Source organism: Trachemys scripta, chromosome 7, assembly GCF_013100865.1.
Source record: "Trachemys scripta elegans isolate TJP31775 chromosome 7, CAS_Tse_1.0, whole genome shotgun sequence".
In the NCBI taxonomy this organism is placed as follows: Eukaryota; Metazoa; Chordata; order Testudines; family Emydidae; genus Trachemys; species Trachemys scripta.
In genome coordinates, this window is record NC_048304.1 from 110,347,285 (window position 1) to 110,371,940 (window position 24,656).

General features: G+C 40.5%; 1 protein-coding gene across 3 annotated transcripts in view; it reads right to left on the bottom strand.

Moving 5' to 3' along the window:
• The window catches only part of GRK5 (G protein-coupled receptor kinase 5), a 234,569-nt gene that overhangs the window by 74,417 nt on the left and 135,496 nt on the right, over positions 1-24,656 (bottom strand). The window contains exons 1-2 of one of the 3 annotated variants that reach the window (XM_034775049.1): positions 14,321-14,338; positions 7,791-7,903 (exon numbers count right to left, since the gene is read on the bottom strand). Coding sequence is in view for 1 of the 3 variants with exons in the window: in XM_034775048.1 (XP_034630939.1) it covers positions 7,791-7,903 (113 nt within the window). In the remaining 2 variants the exon portion in view is untranslated. Of the gene's footprint in view, positions 1-7,790; positions 7,904-14,320; positions 14,339-24,656 lie in introns of those variants that run through there. The other 2 variants (XM_034775048.1, XM_034775050.1) reach the window with 2 other exon arrangements.

Genomic DNA, 24,656 nt, shown 5'->3' on the forward strand with positions numbered 1-24,656 from the left:
ACCCTAGCTAAATGAGCTAACTAGAGATGCCTGGTGCTGGGAGGCAACCAGAAGCAGCTAGTTCCTTATAAAAGAGAGCCGAAGCCGTTGTTTGAGGAAGTTGACCCTGGGAAGTCTACAGGGGAGTCAGATCTGAGCAGGACAGCTGCAAGCCAAACCCCCAGGTGGGTCACCCCTTGAGAACTCACAAAAAAGAAAAAGGACTAGATGAAGAAGCCTTTTCACTCACCCAGGCTCTGAGGTAAGAGCCACGCCTTGGATAGATTATTTGCAGGACTTTTGAGTATTACTTTTGAGTTATTGCCTGAATAAACCCAGACCCCTATAAAGGTAGCAATTGGATGAACAAGCATGTGGAGTCTCTGTAAAAGGGCTTGGAAGAAGGAAGAATAATGGGCAGAGCAGAAGCACCCCCCCACACAAGGGGACACATGGGGGCAGCCTATTCTTCCACAGAGAATTTAGTTGCCAAAGTCTAACCTGTCTCTACTGAGTGTGTGCAAAATGAGATTTTTTTTTTTAGAGGTTTATAACTTGACCAAATTTGGGTGAATTTTCACCAGGACAACAAAAACCCCATCTCTGTTAGCAAGGCAACCCCCTGCCAAATTTAAAGTTACTAATACACAGCATAGAGGTACTACAACTTTTCAGCTACATGGCTGTAACAATTTTTGTAACATGGGCAAAACAACATATTTTTCCCTGAACATGTTCTATGAAATGACTTAACCTGAGGCAGACATCCAGCATGGAAAACTTCAGCCCATATGGTTAAAGTTTGGCAAAGTGATAAAGCAACTAAAGCCAGGATCTTATAACGGGAAGTGTTGGGTAACCTTAATGGTAGACATCACTATCTGTGCTGTTTACCCCCCCGCCATCCCTCATATACACACACACTCTGCAGTTTGTATACCATGTGCAGGAATCAAACTAAACAAATGAAAACAGTCTAGACGAAAGGGTAACTTTTAATAACTGGTATTAAAGTGGATGCTTGTTCATCATTTTTACCCCCCTTCCACATGTATGTCTAGTGAAGCATTCAGCTGAAAAATTCCACATGAGGTAATTGTACCCCCACTGCCAGCCCCTGGCTCCAGCAGAAACAACCTAGACAGGCCCTTGGGCTGTTCTCTATTCTTAAATCGTTCACCTTACATTTTTTCAGGATGCTCTTTTAGATTAGTACAGTGTAAGTAAGTACAATGTACCTCTGCTCTTGGGTGGGTGAAATGATTTGGAACCTATTTTCCTCTTGGCCTGAGTCAGCCAGTCTGTTCACGACTCCCTCCACTCAGACCCACTCTGGCTCATGTTATAAACTGAACCCCCCCCCTCCAATGATTAGGAATCTTCAATGCAAAGTGAGTAGAGGAAGCAGGGGAGGGAACTGAGGGAGGCTGCAAGATAGGCAGTAGACCAGTCCAAAGGGAAATCATGACACAGCAGAGACCTGCTGAAAGTCAGCGCACCTGTGTATGTATATTATTTTATGAAATATTCATGTCAAAAGCCTGCACTGGATTATCATATTCTAGTTCTGCAGTTACTGGCTTGGAGAACAGGAAATGTATACAGCTAACAGGTCAGCTACTTATTGGTCCCCTCTCCAGCACAGGAAATGTGTCCCAGAAAACTTTATTTTAAGGACTTTCTTTCAAAAGGTACAAAGAGATATTTCTTTGCTACAATATTTGTAAGCATGCTCCTACAATACCCGGTAGGGCAGCCTATGAATAACTTGTAAGGGTTTGCAAGAGAGTTAATTTCATCATAAGCCAGCTACGGCATGCTGCAGTAATAACAGCTTTCATTTTGAACAATGCTTTCCTCTGGAAGTCTACCAAAGAGTTTGGCAAACGACTGTTTTACACATAGGAGATATTATACACGTATGTATGAGGATACAGGTGTGTTGTGTGTGTGTGGTGGTGGTGGGGAGATGGTGGTGTGATGTGGAATAAAGACTTCTCAGCAGGAGGATGGGAATGCCTGCAATTCAAGGCTGGGGGTCTCCTCTCTCATTTAGGGGAGGGACCTATTTTGATGGAGCAGCTAAGGAGGCCAAGGGAAGTGAACAGATTTCAGATGACGGAGGGGCGTACTTTGTTGTCAGCTGACCACCATATTTTAGCAATCTTGCCATGCCTGTTGATAGAGTGGCATCTGAGTGCTGTGTCCCTTGGCTTTGGCAGCCCAGAGCACTGTGGTTTACAGGTGATTTGGGATGGATGAGGTGAGAGGGAAAGCTGATTAGAGTGCAGGTGACGTAGGGCATCTCCTGATTTTCGGGGCTGGTTCTGGGCTCGCTGTTGGGTTCACACAATTTAGTCAACTTCTCTCTTTGGAGTTTCAGCAAGTTTCACTCGCCAAAAGTCTGGCAATGTTGGGGCACTTTGGGCTACCACATACACATTGACCCATATCCCTCCTGCCTGGTAAAGGCCAGAGATAAGACACTCTTGTGATTTATATTACTTAGCCAAGAGCATGGCCCCATTGCCCTAAGTGCTGTTCGTACACATAGCAGAAACAGTACTGCCCCATAGAGCTTACAACATAAATAGACAGGACAGACAGAGGGTGGGAGAAAGGAAGTCCTATTATCCCCATTGCACAGATGGGGAACTGAGGCACAGAGAAATTGAGCGACTTGCCTGCGGCCAAACAGGGAGTCTACAGCAGCTCTCCCAAGTGCTAGCCCAGTTTTTCAGCCACAGAATCATCCTTTTTCTGTGAATATTAAAACCACCGGTTTTATTACAAATGTAGGGCATTGCTACTTGCAAGCCACCCCTACAAATCCTTCATTCGTTTTAAGGGCTGCCTATTTCACTGTAAACAGCTCAGAGAACATATCTAAGCTTTCTCCACACACATGCCTTCCTTACCGAGAAGCACTTGGAAGCGGGGCTGTAATTCTGTGTGGTAGGACATATTGACACATTCCTGCACATTCTGTCCTACAGCACACCTAGCCCCCAATGTGTAACAGCATCACAATCTCAACGCCTTGCAACGCATTGCTAGGAAACATTTAAAACACAGGGCAACCAGTTTTAACTGTCTGGTAGTTTATTCTGTTTGAGAAAGGTTGATTTACAAAATTGTGGCATGGTTTTTGGTTCAGAGCCACAGCTTCCCTTTTGGCAGATGCCCTTCTTAGCAGTGGGCTCTAGTGTGACACTTTGCCTAGCATCACTCATACGCCCCTTCTCTCCATTTTTTTCTTCTCTTCTTATGTTGAATTGACCCTTCTGGGAATTGCTCCTCGGTACTCGGCACTGGTGTAACCACTGCTGGAATAATGTATCCAGTTCTGGTGCACACAATTCAAGAAGGATGTGGATAAATTGGAGAGGGCTCAAAGAGCTACAAGAATGTTTAAAGGATTAGAAAACTTCCCTTATAGTGATAGACTCAGAGAGTTCAATCTATTTAACTTAATAAAGAGACGGTTAAGGGTGACTTGATTATAGTCTCTAAGTATCTACACGGGGAACAAATATTTAATACTGATCTCTTCAGTCTAGCAGAGAAAGGTATAACATGATCCAACGTCTGGAAGTTGAAGCTAGGCAAATTCAGATTGGAAATAAGGTGTAAATTTTTGACCATGAGGGTACTAAACCTCTGACAATTTACCAAGGGTCGTGGTGGATTCTCCATCACTGATAATTTTTAAATCAAGACTAATGCTAATATTAGGGCCCTATCTTCATGTTTAAAAATAAAGCCAGATAAATTGGAAATTTTGGCCTGTATGCATATCTGTGACTGAAACACATTATTTGGCAGAGAGGACATCATGTACAAAGGAGACAAGCATTCAAATCTTTACATTTCATCTCTATTTAATGCTAAGTCCAACAAGTTGTTAATTTCAACAAAATATTGTGTTCATTTTTGCAGGGTGGGATTTTCAAAAGAGCTCAGTGTTGACCTAACTCTGCCCTTATTGAAGACGGGGGGAGGGGGGGTTGTTTGCCCTGGATTTCAATGGGAGAAGAGTTAAGCCAATGTTGAGTGCTTTTGAAAATCTTATCCATCATCATAGATGCAATCTTGTGTTCTTATCACTGTCATTCATGTCTTCCCCTCCATTCCCATTCCTCCACATTATTCTCTACCCACACTGACACAACTTGCCCCAACTGACTTCAAAGGGCTTTGGATCAGGCCCTGAATTGGTAACACAGATAAATCCATTTGAAAGTGTAGTCAGTTACACCTGGGCAAAGCGAGTGTATAACGCTACTAGTGTGATTCAGCAGCATTTCATACCCATGCAGCACTCGCTTGACAGAGATGTAAATCACTGCACAGAGATTTTTATCTGGTCAACGTCCCTTGTCACATTCTAACTGAAACAACCCGACAATTGCATCAGCAAGAGGAATCTGTTTCCTGTGCTAACGTTAGTGATTGTGGAACGTGCTTTATTATAAAAATGGAACACTTAAAAAATCCAAATTTATAATATAACCTATAATCAATCTCCCCAAGAGATCATGTTGGGTGCTCGTGACAGCTGAAATAAATGCCATGTAAAGGAGGGACTTTTCTCAATCTGTAATGCAGGTCGATACCATTGAAGTTTGAAATCAGAGGAGTCAGAAAGTTCTCTCTAAACTGGGTCTGACTTGCATATGGAAAAGAGAGATTATGGGTAGGCTGGTGACTGTCTGACAGAACTCCTCAGAATGAAGAGATGAGTATTTTAAATTATTTTTCATCTTTGTTTGGTACTAAGTAAAAACAAAGTTTTGTTGTGTTTCCTGCTTTAGACAGTTAAGGTTGGATAATATAGAACATTTCACCAGTGGTCAGCAAACTTTTACAGAAGTTGAAATCAATAAACAAAAACCATCAAAGATGTTCAAAGATAAGAGAGTGACTATTCAGACCTTCATATAGCTCAGTCATTTTGTTCAACCAATTATTGGTGAGCTCAGTTGGACTGTGAATACAGATCTCTTGGCTAAACTGAATTATTGCAATAGTACACAAGACAGTTAAGGGCCAGAGCAGCAAGCAAAGGGTGTTTGCCAAGGGCATGCCTGCAGAAGGGTCTTGGGATATTTGTCTTGGGTAATTGGGGTTTGGAGATTTTAGACACAACCATTTCCCTTACCAGCCCCCTCTCAACCTTTCATGGTATTCTTGTCTAAGTGTATGTCTTCACTGCAATAAACCACCCACGGCTGGCCTGTGTCAGCTAACTCGGGCTCGTGGGGCTTGTAAAATTGCACTGTAGATGTCTGGACTTGGACTGGACCGGCCCGGGATGGGTTGGTCTAGTTGGAGCCCAGACATCTACACTGCAGTTTTATAGCCCCACAGCCTGAGCCCTGTGAACCTGAGTCAGCTGACCCTGGCCAACTGCGGGTGTTTTATTGCAAAGTAGACATACCCACAAACACTGCACTACAGCTGGGAGGATATTGAAATGCCATAGCTGGTTTCACACTCAGGATCTCAGGCTAAGGGCTGCAGAAGGGTGAGGCAGTTTGTTGCCCTGAACTCCAAGAATGACTCCAGCAATATTCCCAGTACTTTGTGTACAGAAAGGTTATCATGTTGTACTGTAAAGTTGATTGTGTTGTTGTGACAGGATGATATACACCCTAGTGGGGATAATAATACTTCTTTTCGCCCAGCCTTTGTCTCTCTTATCTATTTAGACTGTAAGCTCTTCAAGGTCTAGGCTTTCTCTTACTATGTGTCTGTACAGGACTAGCACAATGGGACCCTGATCTCTGAGGCTTCTAGGCATTCCTGGAATACAAATGCTACAAATACAGAATTCGGTTTAAAAAAACAATTCTGACAGACAATAGCCATGTTTAATTTTAAGCATAAGTGTTTTGATCATTTTTGTATAATTGCAAGAAATTGGGGAGGGGAGGGGGTCTCAGCCAACAATTATTTAATGACACTACAACATACTGAGATTCAAAAAGTTAAAACTTTATAACCATTAAAACACCATTAGTCAACATCACATGTCAAAATATACAAAGCAAACATCCTTAAATTAAACTCAAGTAAATTCTCTAGCAGCACTTTTCTTACTTTGCCTATCTGTAAAGTTCAATTATCATCAATGGAAATATTTTTTCTGTTGGTTTTTGTGTGTATGGTGAAATTGACATTTATTGATAGAAATAAGCCTATTCATAATAGATAATAGTGGCACACAAAGCCCCTAAATTTTGTAACCCCTCTGAATTTCGAAAACTTCCTGTTTTCTTTTAAATGGAAAACACACAGAAACCAAAGATCATTCTTTCTTCTTGTTGTCTCCCAAACCAAAAGGTAAGAAATAATTTTCACACATTTTAAATGGATGACTAAAGGCACTTTCATCAGGCAGGCAAAGACCACTGTACACGTCTGTCCCCATTTCCTGAACTAAACTGTTGTATAGAGGCCAAAATCCATCCCAAAGATGGCTTGTGTTTCAATGAAGGATGAACAGAGTCATTCTATGACAGCAACTTCTGCCTGCCCTCCCCCTGCTGCCCACAGGTTTTCTAGCAGGCACCTGTGTGCAGTAGCTAACAAACGTAGCTATATGGCAGCGGGAGTTCAAGATGGAAGCTATCTGGCTACCCTACAGAATCTACTCCATAGCTACTCTATGACAACTACATGATGGCTACTCTCACAGAATGTTTAGGCACTACACTTTCCATTGAAAAATAATGATTTTGGCTCCTTCGCTGTCCTCCTATGACAGAGGTGCAGCATAACAGTGCAATCTTAGATATATTCTTAAAGGAAATAGTAACCTTTTCGCTCTACTCAGCAATCTGAAAGTTCAGACATGTGAGCACCCACCATAGCATGAGGAAACTGTGAAATGTATTTGCAAGTTGTGAGCCCAGAGATCAAAGGGATCGCAATCTGACCTCTAAAACTGCACCCACCGCCCTTCATATCTAAGAGTCGGAGTGTGCAATTCTCTGATGCATTGATGCATGCAAATCCACATTGGTGCATCTGCAAAAGTAGAGACATAAAAAGTGGTGGGTGCAACTGTAAGGCCATTTTTTACATGTGGGTCTCTGTGTTCTAGGCAGAGTGTAGCGCATTTCCAAGCCTGCTTATGAAAGGTATATTGCTAAAAGTTGCTTTATTGTTTGTTACAGAGGCAAGGCAGCATGGTAGGCTAACACACGACACTTAGAACCAATTGCCATCCCATTTAATATTGGATAAATGATCCAAAGAAAGAGTCAGTCTTTAATGAGATCCTGATCTTGCATGAACTCAGCAGTCTGCTTGTGCCACCAAATCACATGATCAGAGTCTACATAAAGATTTTGGTCAAACAGCATTAACATTCTTTTTATGATTTCTATCAAGCTAAAAAACGTCTTACACTCTCTTACACTGAGTTCACAGATGGCCAATACGAATTGTTCCTTTTTAAGTATGATGGGATCAGAAATGTCAATTAAATACTATTAAAAACCCTGTATTTTCCAATACATTTTATAGTCAAGATTTACAATGATTGCTGGATGTCAGGAAGAAGCTTTTGTAAAGGGACAAAAAAATGTTTTGACTGTTGACCTGATAGAGATATTAATGGTGACAAACAAAATATTCTGCAGGAGCCTAACACATGGAAGGCTCACATCTTTGTGCTCATGTAGAGAATGTTACTTCTTAAGAACAATGGTTTATTTTTTGTACTCCTACACTGATGTTCTTAAGTTCATTACCAAGGAACAGAGTTCAATAAAGCACTGCAAATATCAGAAGAATTAACTTACCACCGAGTCAAGGAACCTAATGCAACACTCAAGCTCCGGTCGAGTTTCACAGAACTGCCGAAAGAGAAGCCTTCCAATTGGCTGCTTGTCGCATAAACTGTAATAATCTCTCTCTAGAGGCAATAAAAGAAGAAGAAAAAAGAGTGTAAAAAACTGAAGATCCTCTTTGTGTGTTTTGGGCTGGCTACAATTTTAAAACACCATAAGTGAGCGCAGTAAAAACCACTCCAAAACCATAACCCCCCTCCCTTGGAAAATCAAAGCCAAAAACACTGGACCCGTGAGGCTACCACGCGCTCAATTCTACAGTCCTAGTGCAGGCAAAAAGTCCCGCTCATGCCATTCAGCCATGGTAAGACGGCAATTTTTGACCTTTCATTTCTGGAGTTATATAGAATCAGAGAAGGCAATTCCCATATTGGTTACCATCGTGGGGAAAGGGGGAGAGAGTTACCAGAAGCCTTGAAAAAGTGAATTTATACATGTAGTTGCATCAAAGTTTGGAATTAACGGGAACTTGCAATAGCCCTATTCCCAGTTCTCCATATATTTAAATGCAGGTCAGAATGCTGCAAAACTCTGGGAAAATCTGGGTTTGACTTTGTGGCTAAGGCCCTCTTCTAATATACATGTATTTATAGGTATATTTATTTTTAAAGTATTTAAAAATCTGTGCTATCTGTTCATTGGGCATTAACCAGGGCTTTGCACATACAACATCTTACTGATGAGATTGAGTTTCACATGGCGCCCTCCTTTAGAAGTTTATTTCCCCTACTGCTTTATGGTATTTTTAATTGTTGTTCCATCATTGTACAGCACTGAACAGCAATCTGACTACAGTGAAAAGCACTTTATGAATCAATATTTAAAAGGAAAATGAGGAAAAAGAAAAAGAGTACCACAAATGGACATGGCACAAGTCCATAAACCAGCTGGTATCAAATGTTAGCTTTGCAAGATCAGCATTAAACACTAGTCAGCATTAAACACTAGTCTAGCTGCCGCACACACGCAAGATATATTATTCCTTTAAAAATACACAAAATGTCAAACAACATATTGTGTTGCCTTAAGCGTTCTTCTCACCGCCTTCCTCGTTGCCATATGGCAGTCACTGTTATTATGGAAACAACTCACTTCCCAACACATAACATAACACTGCAAACAGACATACAAAACCCACACAAGTTGTCAGCGCCTGGGTTACTTCGATCTTACAGCTGTAGTAGCTTGTGCATTTATTCCCCCCCACCCCCCTCCACTAGTAGGAAAAACATAGGTGAACACAGGAATTTGTGAATGAACTGTCCATTTACTGGAGATTCTACATACCCAGAATAGGCTTTTTACCCACTAGAGCTGATTTCGTCATGCCCATCCCCTGCAATAACTGGATGTAAGCCCCAGGTGAAATATATATCAGATATTGGACTTGCTCACGTATGGCCAGATTACAGCCAGCTTTTGCATGGGTTGTAAAGGCAGGGGGAGCCAAACACCTCCACCTCCTATGTAGGGGCTGGTCACAAGTCTAGTGATTGAATACACCCATGCGTATGGATTGCAGGTTTTCTTGCATCATCCTCTGATGCATAAGTGCCGACTCCGTGGGTGCTCTGGGGTTCAAGCACCCACTGAAAAATAAGAGGGGTTGCACAGCACCCGCAGGGCTAGATTAATCTTTTGTGGGCCCCGGCACCCAGACAGAGGTCCTACCCCCTACTCTGCGCCAAGGCCCCGCCCATGCTCAGCGTCTTCCCCCAGAGGGGATGGGACATAAAGGGGCACCCACCGGCAAAAACAAAAGTCAGTGCCTGTGATCTGATGCATCGGGTACCGATGGCTGTCAGAGACAGGATACTGGACAAGTTGGACCATAGTCATATATTTGCCAAGCACCCAAAAATGAATGGCGTATCGTTATTTTAATCATGGGCGGCACATGACTCCTCCATTTGGGGAGACTGAGCCTGCCTGGACCATGGCCCCACCCCAAGGCTTGCCCCTGCTTGGCCTCCTCCCCCCGAAACCCCACCCATTCTCCACCCCACCCGCCTCTTCTGCCTCTTTGCCCCCTTCCCTGAGGCCCCCCTTCAGCCCACCTGCCAGCCAGCCGCTCACCACTCACGCATGCCTCTTCGGCGCCTCTCCGAGGCCCCCATGTGGGTGGTGTGGGGACAGGACGAGCGGGAGCAAAGGTGGGGCTTCAGGCAGAAGAGGACGAGAAGGAGCAGGGTCTCGGGGCATAGGGTGGGCGGGTCCACAGCCGGGGTACCCTTTTGGCTGTGGTGGCATGCTCCAAAGGTGGCAGGCGAGCTGTTAGGGGAGGCTTAGCCTCTCCTGGCCTCTTATATGGGCCGCCCATGATTTTAATCTTAACTTGTCCTCTGGACCACCCACTAACAACAACGTGTGGTGCTGGTGTGTTTGTATTGGCAGGGGCACACAGCATGGAACAGCATGACACAGGCATGTACTGAGAGAAAATCAGAATGCTGAATTTTAGGCCTCACTGCCTTGATGGTGGCCCTTTCACGTGCTGCATGGGTTATGCAGCTCAAACCTGTAGGTTTCTAAACAGAAGACACGTGCAGAGCAATGGCAATCAAAGGAGAACTTGCTCAATTCAAGTGAGGACATAAAAATGAGAATCCTTTGACCTGGAAAACAATGATGCTGAAAGAGACCTGGCACAAGCCTTTATCCATCAAAGTATTTAAGTAAGTGCTTAACTTGAAATATGTGCATGCACTTTAAGCATGTGCTTAAATTCTTTCCTGGACCAGGATCAGAGTGGGCAGCAAATTCAATAGGAGTTTGCAATGCAATAGGGGAGCAGAAACAGAAACCTGTGGCAAACTAAATGTGCTGAGCCTCAGATGAGGTTTAGCAGGAGTTCTGAAGGTGGAATTACATAGAAACCTTTTGCTGCATTTGCTGTCTCAGTTCCAAGTTAGCAGTAATTGTGTGCTTATTGTGCATAATGTACATTCAGAAAAAAACATCCTGAGTCTCTCTGTCACGCAGTGCTAATTTTCCCAAATAATTCCCCAAATTAGGAATCAAGTCCTTCTAAAAGTCCCAACTCTACTATGATCGCTCTGAAGCCAAGACAATATAAAGTGAACAGTGCAAAAGGTAATATTTCTTAATATAGATTAAATGTATGAATCGATGTAGTAAAATGCAGCATAAATGTACACATATATGTAAACATTTGATGCTTTTAAATGTTTCTTCTTGTATAGCCTTATTTTATGTATAGCATAATTATTTATAGTACAAAAATATATGCAGCTTTTTAAAATTTGTCAAAATACGATAGTATGGGAAACATTCACCCTAGAATGCTTATAATATCATTAAAGACTAGTATTTGAGCATATATATTGTCTGAATAATCTATAAGACTCATGCATTCAACCGACTGACATTATGGCATACAAGATACAGGAAATATTATGAAGCAAGTTAAACATTATTTTTATGGATAATATAAAATGGAGAATAAATGAACACACACCTGCTACTATAGCTATATAACACGGCCAGCACATGAACATGTTAACCCATTCTTAAGGAGGAAAAAGGAAATACCAGTAATAACAGCAGCTAAACACAAGACTCAAGTCCAATTCCCTGGAGCCATCCTGTCTTTGATTAAAAAAAAAACGGGATATATTTGATAGGTAACATAAATAAATGGCGTAAGTGTTTTCATTCCTTTTAGGTAACATAATTTTTTCCTCCTAGGCCCTGATCTTGCAATTGACCCTGCTCAGTCAGTTGCAGGATTCTGGCCTGCATTAATATTTTGGGATATGTGGACCATGTTCTGGACTAAGAAGTAAAACCATATGTCTCAGCTCAAGCCCAGAAGGTGACAATTTTGTTATATTAAACAAGTGCAAAACCAAAGCAAGCTGTGCTGTAATTGCATGTCCAGATTCTTGACAACAGACTAGCAGCCAGGAAGGGAAAAGACAGATCGCTGGGCAGATCATATGATCAGAAGCCTATCTTGGACTGGGTTTAATTATTGTGTCATTTTCTGTATGGCTGCCAATAAAGATATCCATCCAGTTGCAAAAATTTAAAAACCAGAAAGAACGATTTCCTGAGGAAATGGAAGGAAATGTTAAACATTTGGAAGTGAAACCATATGTTTGTGATGACGCAGTGGAACTAAAACAATTCTGAGAGCAATATCTCTTGCAGACTGCCCCTCCCATTTTGGAAGACTTTTGCTTTAACACCTGCAAGGTCACACGCAGGCAGAATGGATCTTTAAAAAGGGAGGGGTGAAAACTATAGGAGGTCAGTTAGTTTTAACCTTTCAGTTTCTTTATTTAGAATTGGCAAATACAGTAGACCTGCCAGTGAACTGTTTATCATCCCAATTAAGCAACTGTCCAGATTAATAGAGGAGGCTATTAAAAAGACGGCAGAAAAGATTTAAATAAAATATAGTAACAAATACTAGGTGATAAATTGTATTCACTCTAGGTTTATTGTATATTTATTTGGTAATTTCTATATTAAGAGATCAGAGTTCCACATTTTAAACACCACTCGAACATTTGGAATTAGCCAACAGCATTTTCATTGAGCGAATTATGTCTTGAAAAGCAGAGGTCACTACTGTTCACTATCAAAAGGCTAAGCTAGTTCCCTGGGAGATGTTTCTATAAAATAGGTCTTTTGATTAAGGCCCCAATTCAGCAAAGTACTTAACAGTATATTCCTAAATTTAAGCATGTGAATAGTCCCATTTCCAAAATTTCATTTTGGTCAACCTTTTTGTAAATAAATAAATAAAATGGTTTCCATTAACATTGTTTTACTCTTGGTAAAACTTTGGGGGTGGGCGGGGGGAGGGAAGGGAGGTAAAACTGTTTCCAAACACTGAAAAAAATTACCAACAATGTTTTTTGAAAACTGATAAAAATAAGTGGGCTTTGATTTTGGGTAAAAGAAAATGTATTCCTCCTCCCACCCCAAATCTCATGCAACATAATTACATTTTCTACCAGCTCTAAAGGGGGCCTAAACATCTTTGGAGACAGATGGGGGGATTTTTTTTTTAATCTTTGCAACATAGATTTTATTATTTTTTAGGGAAGGACTAAAAATTTGGAGCGGGATAATGACATTAGGCTGACAAAACTATTCTGATGTTTTCAGGTCTAGTGTAAATTGCAAGATCAAACTAGGGTGACCAGAAAGCAAATGTGAAAAATCAGGATGGGGGTGAGGGGTAATAGGAGCCTATATAAGCAAAAGACCCAAAAATCGGGACTGTTCCTATAAAATCGGGACATCTGGTCACCCTAGATCACACCAAATGTGCAAATTTTTCCCAAGGTGTTGAAACATGTCAGAACAATATGCAGCTTCTGAACCAGCATAGGCATGTGTTGAACTTTTTTCTAGAGATGGGGCAAAACCAGAACCATTCAGCCAACATCTCTGTTCCCTACTCAAAGTTAGGATGGTTCAGATAAAATAGATCCTAACTGCCCTTCGTATTGGTTTTGCAAACCTAAACTCCGAATAGGTTTTGCAAAACAAAAATCACCTCCATTTTTTTCCATCTTTGCTTACAAAATGGAATCTCTCAAAAGCACAAAAAATGACAAAAGCAGGAAATAAATTAAATATTAAAGGAATATACTATTTGCTTATCCAAACAAAAACACCAGTGCTTTAAAATGTAACATAATTGTTATGTGTACCATCAGCATCATAATGGAAAGTACCTTTTACAACACTGAATAACCCCATTTAGAGAGACTTTTAAAAGGAATATGTTTTTCCTTTTAAAACCAGTAAGTCTAACACTAGGGCTTACCTGCTATAATTTATTCTTGCCCTTCTCCAGTCGAATGTGAAATTATAACTACCTACATATAAACATAATAAACAGAGCATACTAATCCATCCAGTCTTTGAGGGTGATGAAAGTTGCTTCCTATCAAAGGCTTCTTTGTGCATGATTTAAAAGGGCCTAAAATGCTTTGATTGCATTATTAACAGTGTCTGTGTTGCTGTTATATTTTAAAATAAGGTGCAAAGTTGAGACGCCAGCTATTACATTCTATCAAATATGGGTTTTCATCTCCTATAAGAAATGTGTTTCACTACAAAAGACCATCCTTGTGTTCAAAATTAAAGGGCCAACTTCAGCCTCATTTACACCAGAGCTCCCCCAATTATTCTCTTCTCTTCTGTTCTTTATCACCATAGATCTGAGAGCCAACAAGAGCTGCCTAAGGCTTTCCGGGGACCCACGTATTTCCTATCTGCAATAAGAAAAGCACCATACAAGAGTTCAGCATTGTTATCTGTGAAAAACCCAAAATACAGTTCCATGGCTCAGAGTATTTCATTCTTAATGGGGAGGCACGGACATTGTTGCCCCAGCTCCACCGGCTGGAAAAGTATTTACAGTGGGAGGAGAGTCATTTGCTTGGTGACTTAGGAGGAATACTGCAGGCAAGTTGGTGGGTGTGCAACATAGGTCTTACCTGTTTTACCATCAGGTGAATGTGGCAGTCTGTGGGTTCAGACAGTGCTGAGAACTCGCCCTCTGAAAAGCAGGCCCCTTTAAGATGTCTCAAGCTGGGCATTCAAAATCACTAGTCACTTTTGAAAATCGTGGCCTAAAAATTAACCAAGCGAATCAGAATATAAGATCTAAACAAGGGTGACCAGACGTCCCAATAATAGCGGCTTTGTCTTATATATGCAACTTTACTTTCCCTCCCCCTCGAAAAAAAAACAAAAAACTGTCCAGATTTTTCATACTTGCTATTTGGTCACCCTAATCTAGACATTTTTAAGAGCGAACACAAGAGGAAGAAAAAGTTATAACTCAGTTCACCCAGGAGATCCCCAGAAAGTATGATGCTAGTCACATTATAATTGTTGAATATAGACAGACTCCATTCACCACTACAGATAATGCTGCACACACTGCTCAGTGGCGCACAATATTTCCATCTGCAAAATGGGGATAATAGCACTTCCCTGCCTCACAGGCATGTTGTGAGGATAAATACATCGCTACCCCGATATAACACGAATTCGGATATAACGTGGTAAAGCAGTGCTCTGGGGGGGCGGGGCTGCGCATTCCGGTGGAGCAAAGCAAGTTCAATATAACACGGTTTAACCTATAACGCGTTAAGATTTTTTGGCTCCCGAGGACAGCGTTATATCGAGGTAGAGGTGTATGTTAAGGGTTGTGAGCTGATACTATGGTAATAGGACCACATAACTGTGATAGATTAGATTAGATTATCTATGTATCAGTCAACTTCTTCAGGAGTGATTGATTTAATATTGTTTCAATTGCTAGTGTCTCAGAGAAAATCCTCCTATAAGCACACTGCTTTTGGCTAGCCTGAAACCAACATAGACAGTGGTGATTATCTAGGAAGAGGAAGAAATTCAGCCCCAGCTCACCCAGTTCTAAGGAATACTTCGGTGTATGAGTGAATGTCCCTGAGTTGAGATGCGCATCACTCAGAGTGGCTAGTGCCGGGGATTTAAGGTCCAGTATAATAAGGCCTGAACAATAACAACAGGTGCAGCACAAGGAGGAAAACATGTTTATTCTTTGAAGAATTGAATCCTCAGAACTCACGCTTCTATACAGCACAAAGTGCTACTAGATCGGGGAGGCAACCTATGGCATGCGTGCCAAAGGCAGCACGTGAACTGATTTTCAGTAGCACTCACACTGCCCGGGTCCTTGCCACCGGTCCAGGGGGCTCTGCATTTTAATTTTATATGAATCTTCTTAAACATTTTACTAACCTTATTTACTTTACATACAACAATAGTTTAGCTATAGACTTATAGAAAGAGACTTTCTAAAAACATTAAAATGTATTACTGGCACGTGAAACCTTAAATTAGAGTGAATAAATGAAGACTCGGCACACCACTTCTGAAAGGTTGCCGACCCCTGTACTAGATAGTCTTAAAATTCCTAGCTAATTACTTGTAATCCAAATCCATGCAGTAGACATTGAGCCCAACAGATCACAACAGATTCTCTTTTTATATTAAACATCTACACATAGGCTTGGAAGGATTACGGTTTTATTGGTAAATGTTGATTTCATCATACACACACAAACTGACGACAAACCATTTCCATCGATAATAATCAAAATTGGCAAAAATAGGAAAAATAAGAAAAAATTCTGCTTGAAGGTATTTATTTTGTATATTTTGACATGTGATGTTGACAGTTTGTGTTTTAAAGGCTATAAACCGTTATCATTTTGAATCTCAATGTCTACTGCTATTCAATAATTATTGTCTGACCCCCCGCACACACACCCAAAATTTCCTGCAACTGTGACCATTTAAATTGATAAAATTAGAAAAAAATCTCTCTTAAAACCCATCATTTTGCACAACTGTGAAAATTTAAAATCAATAAAAATTAAAAAATGCTGAAAAATAAACATCTGATATTCTTCATTACAATTATAAAAAAATTGAATTCTGACAAGCTTATTTCTACTGCACCATTATTTTGCATGCACTTTACGGAGATTAAAAACAAAGACATGGACCAAGATGCTCAAAAGTGCTAGTTTCCTTTGATTTCCTAAGGGAGTTAGGTACCCAAATGCTTTTGAGGATCTGGGCTATGGTTCCTGTCTTAATGAGTGCATATATTAGCACAATCTCTGTACGGCATAGGTGCATAATACCAACCCTAAAACTAAGGTTTGTGAAGGAGTTACTTTACCAGTAACAAAAGCACACATTTTCTAAAATTCGATACTTCACCATTTATTATTTTTATTTATGGTAAATACTAAAATTGATTAGACCACGCTTCAGTTGAGAGGCTTGCAACATTTTTTATTTTAAACTGCCATCATTTTCAGTTTGCTACTCAAGCACTCTTATTTTTTTCTACAAGTTGTATAACTTTAAAACGTCCAGACAATGTATAGTACATTCCAGCCTGGAGCACATTTTTACACCCGAGTTATTTCCCCCCTTTTATGTGGGATTTTATAACTCTGACAGATTTACAACCAACCCCATTGGGGTGGGTGTTGCTTTGATGCAGACTACACTAATTAATTAAAAATACAAATATAATCAAGATTATTTGTGACAATGGAATTACTTCAAACTGGTTTTAAGTCCCGCCAATTTCATTTTCTTTGCTTGTCAACTGTCTCTTTTAAAACAAACACAAATAATCTTCTGATGTTTAATCATCTTATTTATTCAGATTCAGACAATGCTTTGTATACCTTCCTTTCCTCCCCCCCTTCCCCAGCTTTCACAGTGTTAGACAACTAGGGTGACCAGATGTCCTGCTTTTATAGGGACAGTCCCGGTTTTGGGGACTTTTTCTTATATAGGCTCCTATTACCCCCCACCCCTGTCCCATTTTTTTACAGTTGCTGTCTGGTCAGCCTATAGACAACACGGGTAGACTCCATGCATCAGAGAAGCACTACACTAAAGATGAAATTTTCCAAACATTAGATCTATGCTGATACTGAATAAAAATAAATAAATAAAGTGGTTAGGAGAATACCTCAGGAAATTCCCACAATTTAATTCGCTCCAATGGTACATGGGGTCCCTTTTATTTGTTTCCTGTGAACAGACGTGGTGAAGTTTTCCCCAGGGAAATGTCTGTGGAAAGTGGAATCCCACAAACAGCTGCATGAATATGTTTGCACGAGCATTTGCAGCAGAAATGTTTATGTGGCCATCTTAAAATCTCTTTGTTGATTTTGGAGAAAGGCTCTGGATGAACAGCACGAGGGATGACTAACACCTCCCCACTTTTGTGTAATGTGCAGCAGCAGTGAAGCAAATGACGTGTTGTGGGAGCTGTACAGCCACCACCACCACTAGAAACATCAGTGGGGTTGAGCGTGTGGTAGCACTTCATTGGCAGGAAGGCATCTGGTAATCCAGCCCTGTGTCAGGACTACAGTCAAGTGGTGTGGCAGGGGCGTGTAGCCCCTGGGATACAGCACTTGTGTGGTAGCATGTATCTTTCAACTTAATGAAGCCCGTCCGTCTATATTGGCTATGGACATGGACAGACAAGGACATCTGTCAATGGCAGTGCTAGAAATCCCTCTGAGTTATTCCAGCCCTCCTCTGCTCTATAAAACTTCTTTTCCCTGATTGGATGACCATAAATATTACCATGTGACTTAGGTGACCAATCACATACCTCAAATAATGAATTACAGATACTGTATAGTCAAAGTAATTGTTGCAGATAAAAGAATGCGAAAATTTGTTCATATGAAATATTCAAACCATTTTGAATCATGAATTAAAAAAAACTGCTTGCCAACTATTTGTGAACAGGAAAGGGGGGTTTACCAGCTGAATAAATTGTTAGTTACAAAAATGAGCCTGATGCCAAGCCCATGGAAGACCATAGAAAGACTTCCATTGATTTCAAAGGGCTTTGGATCAAGCCCAGTTTGTCCATCTCTGGCAAGCACATTTTAAATCAGTGGCACCCAACCTTTCCAGACACTATACCTCTTTCAGGAGTCTGATTTGTGTTGTGTATCCCCAAATTTCACCTCACTTAAAAACGACTTGCTTACAAAATCAGCCATAAAAATACAAAAGTGTCACAGCATACTATTACTGAAAAATGGCTTGCTTTCTCATTTTTACCATATAATTATAAAACAAATCAATTGGAATATAAATATTTACTTACATTTCAGTGTATAGTATATGGAGCAGTGTAAACAAATCATTGTCTGTATGAAATTTTAGTTTGTACTGACTTCTCTAGTGATTTTTATGTAGCCTGTTGTAAAACTAGGCAAATATCTAGATGAGTTGATGTACCCCCTGGAAGACCTCTGCATAACCCTGGTTGAGAACCACAGCTTTACATGAATAAAACACTCTGTACCTCTCCCAGCTCTGCATTAACTGTGACGAGAATGTATGGGAGGTGACCTGTAATTGGGTATCCATATTCATAGACTCATAGACTCATAGACTGTAAGGTCAGAAGGGACCATTATGATCATCTAAGTCTGACCTCCCACATGATGAGGGCCACAAAAGCTGACCCACCCACTCCTGGAAGAATTCTCTCCCTTGACTCAGCTGTTGAAGTCCCCAAATCATAATTTAAAGACTTCAAATCGCTGAGAATCCTCCAGCAAGCAACCCCTGCCCCATGCTGCGGAGGAAGGCGAAAAACCTCCAGGGCCTCTGCCAATCTACCCTGGAGGAAAATTCCTTCCCGACCCCAAATATGGCGATCAGCTGAACCCCGAGCATGCGGACAAGATTCTCTATCCAGACCCTTTGGAAAAAGTTCTCTGTAGTAACTTTTAATATCCCATCATTGACCATTGTTGCTAATTAGGCGATGGCACGTTATTGACCTAATGACTAAGATCACTTTATCTCATCAAACCATCCCCTCCATAAACCTATCAAGCTTAATCTTAAAGCCAGAGAGGTCTTTTGCCCCCACTGTTTCCCTCGGAAGGCTGTTACAAAACTTCACCCCTCTGATGGTTAGAAACCTTATTCTGAGTAAGCAGTGTTTATTTGGCTTTTTTTTAACCATTCATCTAATGGTTATCTATGCGATTCTTAAACAAATCCTATACTTTTAGGAATACATTTGGTTACAAATGAGAATTTAGGCCATTTAATGGAGTTAATGAACTTGAGAAGAGCTGGTATATTTTTGCACATCTTTGTTAGCTCAAAAATCCAAGCGACTAGTAAAGAAGTGGCTACTCTTCCTGTAAATCACACCCTTTATAAACATATGTCACTGAATCCATGCCTTTTGGGGAGAGTTCTCAGTAAAACTTAAAGAATGGGTCCTATGTGATTGGTTGGGACGCTACTGAATGGCCAACTGACATTTGCATTTCCTTCATGTATCCCCATAGCAGGCCATGACACCAATCACGTTGGCATAGAATACCTCCCCCCAGCTTGGTTGACACAAACATGGTTAATGTTTTATAGCCTTTGTGAAACAATTAGTTACCAGATAACCATATCGGATATACACACTTAAGTTTGGCTAGGAAAACAATTTTTGTCTTCTTAAACAACGCCCAACAATGTATGAGCCATGAAGACAGATGGATTGAAAAATTCCCCCCAAAGAAATACGAAAGGTCACCTCAGACTCTAGAGGTGTCCCTTGGAGTAAGGAATGAAGGTTTGGTTGTCTCTATTTTGTAGTAGTTAAAGCAGCTAGTGAGTTTGTCTTTTACTTTGGGGCTTTTATGTCTGGTTATAGAGATACTGACTAAAATACCCAACTTATTTTCTATCTAGTACTTTTATATAGTTGTCGTCCTGGTTATATCCTGAGAAATATGTGCTGAAAGAATATTTTAGTAAAAGTTGTAATTTGAATGTTTAAGGTTATGAATTCTACAGAACTGTTGCTGTTGTACACAGCACAAAATAAACATCCCAGTTCCAGGAAACTAAAGGAGACATCTTGTGAATCATTTTCTTAACACTAAAAAGAATTCTGTAAAACCACTCTCTGCCTTCTGAATCAGTCTAGACTAAACCTTCATCAGATCTATACAATGGTACAATGGGCAAAGTAATATGCCAATGCATATATATAAGGAATATAAGTTTCTACTGTGCATATAATAAAATTCCTTATGCAAAATAGTTACTGTGCATAATATCCAGGAGCCACTTCAAGTTTTAAACATCTTAGCCATTTTATTAATGATTCTTTTAACAAAATAGTAGATTCTGTTAGTTGTGCCCTGGTTGCTAGATTTCTTGCTTGCTGGTTTTGAAATACACAATCAAAATCCCCAAATAAACTAATGAAACCCCACAGTCTTAAGATGGCAAATTATTTTTTTAAACATTTGTCTCCCCATCTTTTTTTTTAAGTAAACTAAAAACTATCGAAAAACAAATCCAATAATTATATTAATCAAACAACCAGTAACACATTGTATAATATTTTTAAACAAAAATCAATCCCTTTCAGCAGTTCTGAAGAAATGGATATAATTTTCACTCTAACAGATATCTATCTTAACAAGTTAACACCAATACTAATTTTATGGCTAACATATCAGCTTTTGAAAAACAAAGTCTCTCACTGTAATCGGAACACTGACATAAGCTTAATTTATGTTCTCTCTCTGCTTCAACTTCCTGCTGAGCGATAACCCCAGCTGAGTGGGTGTGAAGGCGCTGGTATGCTGGGTAAAATTGGTATTAACAGTGGAAAAGCTATTTAAAAGTCATTTGGAAACTCAGAAGAAACTAAGAGGAACTTGTGCTAACGGGGACTGTTTAACGGAAAGTATGTTGATTTCCTTTTTAACAGACGTATGCAGTACCAAGCTCCTCTCTTCACTGAACAGCGTGATGGATTGAGAGGGCTCAGTGGCTGGTGTCCAAATACGTAAAAACCTTGAACAATATTAAAGAGAGCTAAAAATTTTCACGAGGAACCTCTTTCATGCGTTCATGAAAGCTGATTTGTCTCAGGAAACGGACAATGGTTTCCCTCCCAGCGATCATCTATACATTCTCTAAGCTGATCTTAACATTCTTATTCTTCATTTTATCTCCTTTCATTCGTTCCTTCCATTCCCTGGTTTAGTTTCATATTGTAATATGAATCTCTTACACTTATATAGAGCCTCTCATCCCCAAACATCTCACATGCTGTGCATTCTTATGCTACAGCTTTTACAGGGATCACTGAAAAGCAGTCACTGTTTAGCAGCACACATGAATGCTACGCAGTGGCGTACAGCAATGAGCAAAACAACCCAGGGAATTTCAGTAGACAGACTATAATTAACCCCCCAGGAAACTGACAAGAACTCCGGGCTTAACTAACTCCCCCACCTCTGTAAATTGTGCTATGACATGTTTAACTCACCACAAGCGGTCAGGAGCTTTGATTTGCTTCTCATTTGAAAGACAACACCTGAATGCCCCATCTGGTACTACTGATTCTAAGGGAAGTACCACCTAGTGAATCACCAACCTTACACCTCCTGCAGCCCCTGAACATCCCTGGAAGGCTTGCCATCCAAGTGCTGACCCAGCCTGACTCCACATAGCTTGGCAACGGTAACAGGATCACTGCACAAAGGGGCATGGCTATTTGCAAACCATCTCAACAGTTTCAGAATATTTGATGTTCCCTGAAGTGTAGTGTGCCCACATATACGTTTACATTGTTCATGTAAACTGTTGAGTTTCACTGAGCAAGGAGAGATGTGGGGTTATCTCACTATTATAGTATAGCTACATTTTCACATACACATAAGGTTTGACTTTAATGAGGAGTTGGGTGGCTAAATTCCATACATTTCTTTGAAAATGTGAGGCTGTGGAGTGCACAGCACTGCTCATGAAAACAGGGATGCTGTGTGCCAGGCTACCCCCACGCATATGATAGAGCAGCCAGAAGTCTACTCTAAATTACAATGTCTGCTGGCAGTCAAGGATCAGTCGGATATAACAGAGACATGGGCGTAACAGAGTCATGGGCATGCCCCCTTTGCTGCCAGCACAGCACTTATACAAGTAGTAGGGAGTAGAGTGAGGTAGGAGACACCAGGCCTGCTCTATGGCTGGGGAGGGCCACCCTCCAATGATCAGTTATGCCACCTTTGTGCCAGCAACTCAGCACAGATTCTAGATTATAGGTTGTTTTTTTGGTTTGTTTTTTTTTTTTTTTTTGGGGGGGGGGGGGGGTGGGGGGGGGGCGGCTAGTGTGTTTACACTGTACTTCATTATCCTGATTTCCTTACTGGTGATAAGAGGCCATTGCACGAATTTATGGAATTAGGGAGCTCAAGCTGAAGGAAATCGTACACACACACAAACCTACAACAACATACCCCCATCAATGATAGTCAAAATTTACAGATAGGCACAGTAAGAAAAATGCTTCTTGAGAACTTCTTAGAGTCAAAATCTAGTAATTTAGACTTTTGAATTAGGCTTCTTATAAATGAGCCTAGTGACTGAAACAGTAAAAACAGGTATGATTTGCCGATTTAAAGAGATTTACTTTGTATATATTGACAATTTGTGTTTTAACAATTTACAAAGCTGTAACTTTCTGAACCTCAATGTCTACTGCCATTAAATAACTGTCTGACTCCCCAGAATTTCCCACAATTATGAAAATTTTAGATCGATAAAAGTCTAAAAAACAACAAAAGCTTAACATTCCTAATTTTGCACAACTTTGAAAATGTAAATAGATAAAAATTTAAAAATGTTTGAAAATAAACATTGATATTATCGATCAAAATTACAAAAAAGAAATTGAATTCTGCTAAGCCTACCTCTGGTTTGTGAACAGTGCACAATGAAGATAACTGGGGGAGGAAAGGACATGCAGTGTTTCATAGAGGCTTGGATACTACAGTGATAGGCATCATTGAGAAACTCTAGATAGCTAGAATTTGTTGAATGCCTTTAAAAAACACAGAACAAAAAAATCTTACTATCCAGTCCTACCACAGATATAACCATGCTGTTTATAAACAGTTGTTGCTGGCATGGTTTACTATGGGTTTCCAGACCAGTATGGGTTGGGCTGGGTGGGGGCGGGAGGGTTAAAAAATTATGCTAGAGATTTAGAACAAGCAGTCTCCTCTTAATCAGTTAAGAGGCTGCATGAAATCAGACTGCAGATTCCACAGCAGGGAGGTGGAACAATCCAAATAGAACAGAATAGAATGGAACATGAACATCACTCCAAGATCCATTTAGGAGCAAGAATCCAGGAACCGATTTGTGCTATCTTTTTAGCCATCAAGCAAGTCCCTGAACTTGAATGAAAACTAGGATTTCCTTTTCACTGGCCACATTAAATATGTTTGTGCAAGGGGAAGAAAAAAATGGAGGTGGAAAAAGAAGAACCGCATGCCTGATCTGAAAGGAAAGCATATTTGTGCCGACACTGAAACATTAGAGACATTGTTCAAGAGCAGTTCATCCTTGCAAAAATATTATCCTCGTAATGCTGCCAAGGTCAGTGAAAGTATGGGATACCTGCCATGGAAGTATTGGGTATGCATGCTTATTTGCACTCTGCACCTAACTTTTCAGACACTCTCAAGTTTAACGTTCATGTGCTGGCATGACCTGTTCATTCAGGCATTTTCTCCCCTTCCCTTTATTTGCCTTTTGGGGAATCTTTGGGCCCCTGACCGTGCAGCGGTTGAAAATTCCATTGCTTGCCAGAGAAACCCACATTGATTAATTTCATCCCACTTGCATGGAAGAGGCAAGGTATGCAGCTCTCCAACTAGGGACAAGGAAATCCCTGCTGCTTACATGCCACATCAAATAAAGTAGCTCCTGGATAAAGCCATTGGATTTCAGAATTCACTCCGCCTGCAGGAAAAATGCAAACTGCCACTGCAACATGAAAACAAACAACAAATATTACAAAACTGCTCAGCGAAGGGTAGGGAACAGCCATGATTTTCTTGGTAACAGTTTAAGCAAGAAAGAATTCAGCTATTGCCCTACATTTATGTCACTTCCCTAGATTACTCAGTTATTTTAGTTGCAATTACACACCAAATATTTACGTTAAAATAACATTATGAAAGTTGCAAGTCAAGAACTCCAAAATTAGGAAACGCCTACATTAAGGCTCCTGTTGAAACTTGATTTGGCCCCCTTGTGCTTATGCATTAGAACGTGGTTTTTAATTGCATGATCTCATACTATTTTTTCCATACGACCCCTGCCTCATTCATTGCACAGGATGAATGGTGCTCACTAAATGAGCAGCTATTCAATATTTTGTTTTCTCCTTGTTGTTCAATG